Source organism: Ceratina calcarata, unplaced genomic scaffold (genome assembly GCF_001652005.2).
Source record: "Ceratina calcarata isolate Rehan_Ccalc_2016 unplaced genomic scaffold, ASM165200v1 scaffold100.2, whole genome shotgun sequence".
NCBI classification, from domain to species: domain Eukaryota; kingdom Metazoa; phylum Arthropoda; class Insecta; order Hymenoptera; family Apidae; genus Ceratina; species Ceratina calcarata.
Genome location: NW_017130863.1, coordinates 49,303 through 61,403, shown reverse-complemented (window position 1 = coordinate 61,403; position 12,101 = coordinate 49,303). Strand labels below are relative to the sequence as shown.

Sequence of the window (12,101 nt, the reverse complement as noted above, 5' to 3'; positions counted from 1 at the left end):
ATGATATTAATTGATTAAGTGAATCGTTTTTAATATTGAAGAAATTCGTTCGTTAAGAAAAAGTGCAGAGGTTCGTTTTGCACAAGGAGCAGTCTTTTTATATATTCTTTTTATCATGCGCTCCTTTGTGGTTTCGCGTGCAAAAAATGTATTCCCATATTCTGAAAAGAAACTGGATACAAAAGAGATTGGTTGCACCTTGCGTTTAAGCTTCGCTCACAACCAGGTTCGGGAGAATGCAATACAAAGATTGGCAAGGTCAAAAATCGAAGGAAGTCTTGTTCTTCGATTTTACTTTGGTTGAAAAAATTAAAATTCACTTGCTAAGTATTATAATTAAATGTGCAAGCTACATAATTGCTTCATAGGAATATAAGAAAATCTGCAATACTAGTATGACTTTTTATTGTTGAATAAACTTCAAAGGTTGTTCTGAATGAAATCAGTAATCTGCATTCAGGTTTGCTGTCTATCTGAGAAAAAAGACAAAGGATCGTTGAGGGCAGTGAGATGGATGAAGAAAAGAAGGCGAATCGGTTCTGAAAGCTGGGATCCGGTTTTTACACGGTCGCCATCTTTTCCACGTCGCGTCGCGGTATCGGGACTGAATCGTACTTAACTCACTTGCGTATAATACTTGCTTGCACGTTAGTCATCGCGTTTTACAATCACTGGGTGGCAAGAGGCCGCGCTATAGTGAGTGCACGGTCTCGACAAAGGGAAAAACCAAGAGACAGAACCGAACGAGAGAGAAAGAAACTCGGAAAGGAAAGGAAAGGGGCGACACGCTCTTCTGCGTCGGAAAGCGAAACGTTCGTTTGCCTCGACTCGTTCCTCGGTTTATTATCTTCGTTTCGTCTTGGCGAAAGAAGCAAAGAAAAAAAAAAAGAAACCCGTTCGGTTACCTATTCAGTAGTCAAACTAATCAGCTCCGTGTCTTGCGCACCTGAAAAAATTTAAATGTCAGGGTACAGTCATGACTCGTGTGATTCATTTCCCAAATGAAACGGTGCAACCAATCAGTTTCGACTTGAAACCTTATAATCAAACTAGAAATTTTATTCATTTAAATATCAAACGTTGCATGCTAGTCACGGTGATAACAATTTTTTTAAATTGATATCGTTCTCTATAAAACGTACACCGGAAGTGCGTCAATTTTTGCTAGAGATCTCGAACGTAAAGCTGTCTTATCTGAACGAGAAATCGTCGAAATGGGAAGTGTCTCAGGCTTTAGTCTGGGCGCAAAACTAAATAGCGCACGGTCCCTTCTATTTAACCTCGCTTCGCCGTTTTTGCGTCGGTACTGGTTTTCTTAACGACAAATTGACCTGGCATACTTCAGCAACTAACAAAGATCGACAATTATTGTACGTACACGACGTAATATCGTGACATCGGGAATGGTCACGTGAACGCGATAAAAAAGAGACCAGCGTTGCTGTTCGATGACGTAGCGAAATACGTGCATGGCCAGCCAATAGTTTGGTCAACTCACATGAAATTCGATTTCAATTTTTTACATTATGTCATCGTAATTAATTCTATTATGAATTTTATCAGGATTCAGTGTTAGGAGTTCTACAGATTTTTCTTTATTAAAATTGCTTCACTTTCTTAAACTCGTTTAAATTTTACGCTCCTCAAAATAAAAGATTCTCTATTTCATTTCTGTTGAAATCGCAAGTTTCTTTAAAAGGATGAACAAAAGAATAAAAGAAGAAAAGAGATAAGTAAATAGCGTCATTCTAATTATCAGAAAGATTTATATACATTTTATCGTGGCCACGTATGGTAGAATTATTCCACGTGCAGACGATTTAAAGATTTTCAAACTGACGTAAGAATAAATACCGAGGTATCAGTATTAAAAGGACCGAGCACTTAGCAAACTGTAACCCGGATCGAAAGTAATTATCCTGGTTTTAGTTAGAACAAATCGGTTTCTAAGTGATTAAAATAGACACTTTGTTATGAAATAAATTCATAATGGACGAAGTTGAGTAATGAAGAATCATTGACCCTAATACATTTTTAATTTCGCACTGGGGATAGGATACATTACTTGTAACATAAGAAATTTTTTTATTATAATAACATACTATTGAATAATTCATAGGTTCTATGTACAGAATTTACATATGTATATTGCAAAATTAGTTTTATACTCATGGAACGATAGTCTGTCTATCCACACACACACACACTAATAACAATGAACGTACACGTGACTGTATATGTAATATTCATATTAGAAGCGATAAACAAGTCAATTGGAAGTTGATGATTTCAGTATATCTCGCACAAACACATCCACGCTTCCTTCAATTTATTTGAGTCAGCTAATATACGTGTACGTGTATATGTATATGTGCTTTGCAGTTGATACCTGGCAGACTAATTAAGCAAATACATGTAACACCTATACGTGGATGCATCACGTATGTACATTTGAAAACGTGTGATCATGGAAGTTTCCAGGCATAAATAGTGTACATACCTGTGGATGTGTACGCGCGTAGGTGAGATTTCAATGCGAGAGTCGAGTTTCCTATGTACGTTTACTGGCACGCTACGTGATCTAACAATAAGGAAAACGCGGCTCGATTTTAGCATTAATCTTAGATTACCTGTTGCTTTTTGCTGCGATACGTTTCAAATCGATAAGGATCTTTCAATCAATTTCGAAACTATAATATTGCTATTGTAATAAATAGTAACTTCGTGGAGCTCTTTCTTTTGTTTTTCAAGTCAATAGATTAAACTTACTATTATTGTCTAGTTTTATGATTCATTGAATTTAGAAGTGCAGAAGTACCGTTCGTTTTTATATAGAAGGTATTCCAGTCTTATTGCAAGCAACTCTTTTATAGAATTTAATATACTATAATGGAATGAATAGTAATATAAAGGAGGAATTACGTTTGAACTTCTTGCAAAAGGATGTTTGGATCGAAAATTCATGTGTAGGGAACCCTGAACCGTAGATCTATTTTACCGTTCCCCAGGATTCTGTGAGTGGGCGAGATTACAGACCCAGGCTTGTTTACCTGTCCCTTAAGAGGTATACCGTAAGATCTGATTATTTCAAGAGGGACGTTTCGTCAATTTCAGGTAGTTTCCTTTTCCAGGAATTCGACCCTTTGCCAAAGCTTTCTCTATACCTGGCCGGCTTATAATAACCTTTGTCCGGTCCATTCTATTCCGAATTTCTATTTTTTTAAAAAACACATTCGTCATTCATTATCACTTTAAAGTACTGTACCATGTTAAAGAGAATTCGCCATTTATTGCCAGCTGTGTAATGTTATTCAACAAACCTTTGAACAAACAGATAAAGCGTGATTTAGATGATAATAGTAGTAAAATTTTACGATTGAAGAAGGAGAGTAATAAACGAGAATAAAAAACGATATTAAGTTCACCTCGTAACAACAGGTAAGAGACCCTTTCACTGATCCATTTACTTCGATTTAAGAAGAATAAGAAATAACAAAATTGTTATTAAAAAAGAAAACATCTCGGTGCAAATTCATTTAATAATTATATGTTTATAAATAGAAGTGAATTCTCATAGAATATTTAAAATAAAAATGTCTTCCATTCTTGTTGCAGAATGCAGCTTCCGCGAAGTCGAAAGACTCTGCCACTAGTCCGACGGGGGGCAGTCCAGGCACAGTGTCGACCGGGAATAGCCCGGGACACGCGCCCCTCCGCCGTTACACCTCGCTGGTGACTACCCTGATCGAGCAGCATCGTAAACTAGATCGAAGCGCCAGCGAGCCGACCTCGCGCTACAAAACCGAACTTTGCAGACCGTTCGAGGAGAGCGGCACGTGCAAATACGGCGACAAATGCCAGTTCGCTCACGGTTACAGCGAGCTGCGCAATCTGGCCCGCCACCCGAAGTACAAAACCGAATTGTGCCGCACGTTTCACACGATCGGCTTCTGCCCGTACGGCCCCCGCTGCCACTTCATACACAATTTCGAGGAAGCAAGGATTCATAATCAGAAAGTGAGCGCCCAGCTAGGCTCCACTCAACCGAACATCATGGGCTTGAACCCGTTATTGAGCGCAGCGGCGGTCGCGGCCGCTGCGGCGGCGGGGAACGGGACCAACACCGTCAGCCCGACTCTGTTAGAGCAGATCGCCGCCTCGCCGCAAGTCGTAGCTGCCACGTCTCCGAATTTGATGAGAACCAACTCGCTCAGCCTCTGCAACAGTAACGCTTACAACCCGCCGCCGCTGCTCAGGACGAACTCGTTGAGTCTGACGAGCCAGCATCACCACCACCATCATCACCATCACCACCATCACCAGACGACGGGATCGACGACGGTCAGTTCGGTGATAGGCGCTACCAGGCCTAAACCGTTGAATCTCAGCCCGACATTCTCGCTGGGCAGCACCGGCGATTCGATCTCTCCGTCGTCGAGCCTCAGTCAGTCCCCCACCAACTCCATGGCGAGTTTCTTCAGCGATGACTGCCAGCAGGGGCTACCCGCGTTCAGCTTCGGACAGGACTTCGGCATCCTACCGACCAGACAGAGCCCCAGCCCGAGGACCAACAGCGTTTGCAGCCCTCTTAGTTCCGACGAGCCCAGGACACCCTCACCGATGTCGCCTAACGCTGAGTCGAGGTTGCCCGTATTCAATAGGATCAGCAGCACCCTCACCGATTTCGAAAACTTGAACATTTAAACGGGTTTCGAAGAAACATATAGCTTCCATAGACTCTCCGTTCCTTTGGGAGTGCCGTGTGTAGCAAAGGTATTTGAACGGATTTGGATATCTACGGATCTTGGACCCTTAAGGTTCCCTCGAGGGACATTTGAAAATCTAGAATAACTTGCGTATTGAGGAACTTGGAAATTACAGAGGAGAATTCAACGTCTCCGTTTCAAAGATTCGATTACTGATCTCTTGATTCTTCGATGAATCTCGAATCTTTCAAAAGTTCAGGACAAACTTCGTCGATCAACATGGAAGATTTTTTTACATAAAATTTCTTCAAGATTTCAATTGTGGATTAAAGAATAGAAATTCTTAACCACACAAATTAAAGATCCTAATCCCGATTTTAAGCCGTTAATAGAGGAGACAGGAGAATCTATCGAAAGATCCCTGGCAATCCGAACGGAAATTCTTCAGTTTTAACCATTTCGCCGGTTAAATAGCGTTGAAGATTTTTCTGAACAATTACGGGATCGGAGAGGTCCCAGGACGATCGTTTCTTATTCGCTTAACTGCAAGGAGCTTTGCAAGATCTGTTGACTGGTTCTTGGAAGTAATAGAGAGCCTGCGGAAGCCAGGATAATTTATAATAACCGAAAAGACAGAAGGAGGAAAAGGGAGAGGGGTTTGTGCGGACTCTTCCACCGACTCGAAGAGAGGTTTTCATATATAATAATAATTCTTATTATTTTTTAAACATTGAGCATTTGCATTTTCTCGCGTCTATTCTGCTTATTATTTAAAGCGTTTATATCTTTAATATTATTATTACCTTGTTCATGCGACATACACGTCATATCACCTCGTCTCCTCCTTTTTTTATCCTCAATTATCGTCATTGATTATTATTATTATTATTAATATTATTGCTATCATATTGCTATTATTAATATTATCGATAAACTGACGTCATTAACTGTTTCAACTAGCCTCGGTTATTTTTTTTTATAATAATTCCGGGGTTTACCTTGAAATTATGTTTGACGATATTTTCTTGATTCGCCAGTCAATGATGAATTTCATGTTGTTTTATTACCAATAAGAGGGACGTGAAATTATGACTGACGCAATTGAGCCTTAAACAATTTATAATTTAACAAATTTTTATATTCCCTTAATTATTCATAAGTGTGAAAATAATAAATGAAATTCACGGACTAATTAAGCCTCAAAGCATTTAACACCCTCGGAAATGACTAAATGCAATATAAAGATAATGAGTGCACATCGTGATTCTATAATTGTGATCTTATTTATTTCTCTCAAAACTGAATATTATGTACAGAAACGTACGACTCGCTGGCCATCAGTTAACAATGGAAAGAGTGTTGGAGAATTATTTTCGCGATTTCAAGGTAAAACCAGGGAAAGACCGTCTTCTTTTTTCTTTTATTTAGTTTTAACGCTCTTTCGAATAGAGAATTTCGTATCCCGGAATAGTTCCTACTAAGCTTGCGAGAATTCCTTGAGACAGCCTTGGATCGTCCAAGGCTAAAAAAGACGGAAGGATAACGCGCGGACAAGAGGCGAACGGAATTCGAACGAGAAATAAAGATAACGAATTGATACAGAAAGAGGTCCAAGCTGTTTCTTATTTTTCTACGGATTTATCTTTGATCTCTTTTGGATCTCGATCTTAATTAAGCAAACCTCGATCTCGATCTTAATCTCGTTTCGATCGCCCGTTTTGCAATTAAAATACGTTCACAAATTCCAACTACAGCTTCTGTCGTCTGAAATTCACATCTTCCAGTTATTTTAACACGGGGCTAAAAGTACCGTGTTCAAATAATTGAAGTTGTCAAAACAGCAATTTTTGTTAACTGATAAAAGTTTTAATTACAAATTTAATTTGTAATTTATATAAGTATGCAAAAATCATCTTCTCTTTAATTGATACTCATTTTAATTTCAAATGTGGTGCGATGAATTTTTGAACGTCATCCGTTTATCCAAGGATCTTTGCGAAAGCGATTGAAGGAACGATTCCGGGGCAGGTGAAACGTTGCAATAATTTCGAAAACGGAACCATACTATTTTCTACTTTTCTACTCTTTTGGGACATCGCGTGTTTCTACTTTACGAGAAAAGTATCGTTAAGGAAAACGAATACATAATATAAAGTAGGCCTGTTCAATATCTAAAAATTTCAGTGTGCAGGAAATGAAATTAGAGACTTGTAATCATTAAAGAGAGCCACTATATAAGTATATAGGTGATCGACGGAACGTCTCATTTAAATATCTGTACTGATTAATCATCTAAACTTTTAAAATAAGAAACAATTTTTACAAATTGGTACAAATTTTAATATAGATTAGGCTATTAGCTCCATCCTTGATGATGTCTTTAAAGAAGAAGTAAATAAAAAGTGAGATCTATCTTTTTGAGACGCGCGAAACGAAATTTGAGAGAAGGAAAAAATCAAAGCAAATGAATTAAAGATAAGCGTTTGTAACTACGATTTTTGTCTTCCAACTTGTTAGAGCAAGTAAGAGTGTAAGTAATTGCGTGTGAAAGGGATAATGAGAGAAAGTTCGTTTTATGGTGTCTGCGCGATCATTACGGTCTGCCGTCGTGTAAAAAAAATATGAACGCATACGCGTGTTTATACGTGTACGTGCTTCAGTTTTACGGATAAGTTACACGAAGTGTACAGTTTTACAAACGCCGGGGAGTCGGTCCAGTTGCGGGCTTTCAGATTCGTTTTTCAAGATTCATTTTTCTTCTTGCCGAACGAGACATACCCTCTGGAGCAAAAATTGAATGGAATTCCTTTTTTTTTTTTCAAACTGGTTTCAAGTTTAATTTATTCTCCTCTCGGAGATAAGGAACGCTTATTTTTCTCCGGATCGACGCAACATTGTTTTTATTTTCTTTTGCACGGTCTTTATTTATAATTTTTCTTTTTCCATCCTAATTGAAATTTATGAGAAGTAAAAAGTGTTATGATCAAAATTGGAACAGCGTACAAATTTAATAAAACGGCAGAGAGGATTATTGGCAAGAAGAAAGATTTCGTAACTCTTTGAAAAAGAAGATATCATTTAGAGTTTGTGCAGTAAAATTCGAATGATAGACTTTTGATCATCGAACTTGGAAGCTTTTTAACAATGAATTTGAAAATGGACGTAATGTGATTTTTACGTTGAGGGATTTATTTAATAAGGGACAATTAAACGACTTCCTCGTGTTCCCCGGAAAGAACCCTGGCAAACGAATAATGAAACTGGAATGTCTGAAACAAGAAAAATTGAAAAAAAAAAATAAAAAAAAAAAATAGTGAAAATGGTTGAGAGTGTGAGAGATAATTATTGTGTTTCATAACTAATATATATTATAATAATAATTATACACTGTTCTTTCCCGTAAACGAAAATGTGATATGTAACTATTGCAATAGAAATATTATAAACTATTATAATTAAGTTGAGAGAGAGAGAGAAAAATATTATAGCGCTAGCGAGCGACGGACGGAGGGAGAAAACGGAACGATTATAATGGAAGGGAGAGAGGCGATGCGAATAATTTAGAACTGTGCTTCCCTTTGCCTTATCTTATTTTCTACGAAATGAAAAAGAGAAATTCATTTTTCATTCCCAGAGTATTGTCGAAAGGTAATATGTATTTTATTTGTTGTTCAGCTCCGTGTCGTTTTCCGGTTTACGCCCAATAGCTTCCCTTTTAATTATCATGATTCTCGATGCGGTGAGGTGAAAAATGATTGCTCTTTTTTTTTCTTTAATTACGTCGCCATCTTTGAGAAGAGAGAGACTAAAAGAAACGAGCAAAACGTAAACGAAAAAAGTGCCTAAATGACGTGGTTTTTGAGAAATCGAATATACATAAAATTATCAACTGTATATATAGATTTATATGCATATGTAAACACAAAGCCTGTGCACGTACACTCACTCACTCACACACACATACACACTCAGACACGGTATATTCTTATAAACAAAACACAACAGATGATTTTTTTTTCGTTTAATTTATACTTGAAAGAAAAATGTTACTGTAGATTTAGTTTATTAATATTACTATTAATATAATTATTTTTTATTAATAANGAGAGAGAGAGCGAGTTTTCTCAGTTGATCAGTGCAATTAACGTTATTGGGACTATTTAATACGTGAACTACTTTTTTTTTTAATAATGGAAAGTACAGACGAACGAGTTCTGCTTCCTTTGATCAGTTCACTTTGTTTTTCGTTTCCTGCAAATCTATTTATTATACTTCATTGATTAATGCGATTCCTCTCGCGTATCATCGTCATCCTCTGTCATCAAATTTATTTGCCACCGTTATCATCATAAGTACTGTAAATAAAATTAATTTTTTAAATTCAATTTCAAAGTGGAAAATCTAATTGAGATCGGTATTCAGAGTTTAATGGGGATTTAAGGAGTTTCTAATTAAAATCAATCGCATACAGCAGCCGTTTGTAATAATTTACTAAAAATTGATTTAAACGGGTCTTATTGACTGACGATCATTGCTGTTGTTCATCGAATCCACAAATTTCGCGTTAAATTCTGAACACTCTTTACAGTAGATTTCCTGTAACATCTAACAAAGTGCTATTTATTTTTCAATTCTTTCATTCGTAAAAACGATAACTTATTCATGAAACGCAAAGTGGATTTTCTTCATACGTTCTCTGCATATTCGTAATTTATTTATAGAGCGCAACGCGAATTTCTTCTTCATTTTCAAGCATCCGAAACGAACTTTGCTTAATTTATAATAGCCCCCGCGGTATAAATACAGTTTTCTCCATTGATGAAGAACCGGGACGCCCCGCAGCGAATTTAATTTCTAGAAGAAGTACATAACCCACTGTTATAGACTCGACTACTAATCGAAACCAGATAAACTATATTAATATTAATAATAAAAAAATATAATATTTACCTATAACGTTACGCCTCTATTATTATTTTTTTAATTTAATATATTTATTTTTTCAATCAAGTATTTATATATTTATACCGAATATTTTATACGGATACACGCTCTATTATTATTATTATTATTATTATTATTATTATTATTATTATTATTATTATTATTATTCGTAGCCGATTCGCTCTGCACCAGCGAAAGCGGAATTCATGGTCGATCTCTTGGCTCTCAGAGTAAATTTAGTTATTTCACGCTGGCAAAATATATATATACACACATATATGTATATATATACCGTTTAATGTCGTCTCTAATATATAATATTCTTTTCTATTTACTATTATTATATTAATTAATTACTCAATTGATCGTTTGCTTCCAGTCTGTTCGTTCAGAATTATCTTTTCCTTTCCAGTCCAGGAATATAGAATGATTTCAATCACAATTATAATGATTCTTAAAATTTCCATTAATTCGACATAGCTTCCTATAAAACAGATTCAGGCCTTTCATTCAGATTTTTAACATAGACCGACGGCACATTATATTCTTGGGGTTGTGTACATCAAAAGTGACAAGTAAAAGTGTGTGTTAATACTTAATATCCTCCTTGTGATAAAATAAAATGAGCGGGTTCTTCCCAAACTCGTTGGGAATAAAGAAAGTTCTGCGGGAGATATTCTATATATAAAGTATATTATAAATATATATATATTATATGGAAGTAAGAGAGTGCGTGTGAGAGGGACGTCAGCGATGCACATACTAAATAATTGATTTAATTAACCGACAACTTGGGAGCCAATTGATAGGCTGACGGGAGTCGTTCGAAGCTTAAATAACGTTCAACAATAGTGTTAACAGGTATCACATTCATTTTCCAAACAATTCAATTTGCTTTCGAACGATTTCGGTTTGATCCACGATGGGACCACGAAGGTGATAAAAACTGATAACTCTGAACACAATTTTTGTAAGGAACGATGAATTCGTTTGACCAATCAACGTGAAATCGACTAACACTCGGTTGAGTAAAACTAATTTTGGTTCCATTCGTTTAATTTTCTATTAATTATTCTTTGAGATTTGTCTAACGAGTTTCGTTCCCTGAAATTGAAGCAATTTTTGTTTAAATTAAACAGAGAGAGAGAGAGAGAGAGAAAGGTATATATATATATATGTAGAGAGAGAGAGAATGAAGGAAATGCATACGTACACAAAGTCTCATGTACCACAATGAAAATGCGGGAAAAACAATTGTAGTTTGATAAGTATGGCCAATAATACGCTATATCTATTATTTATAATACAGTTTATTATTACAAAATAACCGAGTAATTGTTACTGACTTTATTCGATTTATCTTTTCCTCAATCCTTGAACTCGAACTGATAAGGATTTAATAGATTAAGCAGAAGTAGAGATTAATTAAATACATTGAACCAGTGTGACTAATTAAATCGTTTATTAAAGAGAATTCTATAAATAAGAGAAAGACGATGACTAACATTTTCGACTTGATAAAATGTGATTAAACGCAGTGTAAGGCGTATAATTTCCTCTGTTGCTATGATTCATTTATTTCAATATTTTCTTGGAGCCACTCTTTATTCGCTTCCATTACGTCAAATAATGTTCGCTGTGGCAATCAAACGTGTTCTATAGAAACAGAAAAAAAACATTTCTTCATCCTGTATTTGCAGTATTCTTCTTATGTCGCGTATTTGTCGTTCATTGACGGAATCGTCATACGCCGTCTATCGTACCGGCTTCTGAATTTTCTTTTTGGAAAATGACGAATACGTATGAAAAGAAATATGAGTCACGGAATTTGAGGAAATTTTTTCTCTCATCGTCCGCGCGAAATTTGTTTAACACGTTTGCGCGTGTAAATAATCGGAGGATCTAAAATCGTGCGGTTCGTGGAAATCGAAAAACACGCTGTTTCGTTCGGTCATCACGAATGGAGATTTTTGGCAATTGACCCGAACCAGGTTCGGTTTTATATAATTATTATTGTCGTACAGACTTTTATACACATATATACTATTATAGACGTTAAGGGATGTGTCTTGTAATGTGTAACTCAAGCATTGACAGAGGAGGAAATTGCAAGGAGGAGGTAACTATGCATATGTATACATGCATCTGTACATGCGTATGTGTCTGCTTCTTCGTACAACCGATTTAAAATTCAGTGGAAAGAGCGGTAACCGAACGGCAACGAGTTTCCAATTACGTGAACGGAAAATGGCGGGATTCCACCATTTCTGACGTACGTACACTCCCATTCATAAATCTCATAAAAACATGTTAATAAATTTTACATCTTATGTATTAGAATCTAACAAGTAAACATATTCAAGTGTATCTCATCGACGTTAATAAGACTTAAACATTTTTCTTCTCGATTCTCTCATTCCTTACGTAGTATGAAAATCATCCCTTGATTAA

The 12,101-nt window shown here is 36.3% G+C and overlaps 1 protein-coding gene across 1 annotated transcript in view; it reads left to right on the top strand.

Annotated features, from left to right (window-relative positions):
- Positions 1–8,009, top strand: part of Tis11 (Tis11 zinc finger protein) — a 14,803-nt gene extending 6,794 nt beyond the window's left edge. The window contains exon 2 of the mRNA XM_018035961.2: positions 3,616–8,009. Within this exon, the coding sequence (XP_017891450.1) occupies positions 3,616–4,704 (1,089 nt within the window). The 3' untranslated portion in view covers positions 4,705–8,009. The remainder of the gene's footprint in view (positions 1–3,615) is intronic.
- Positions 8,010–12,101: the final 4,092 nt, after the last annotated feature.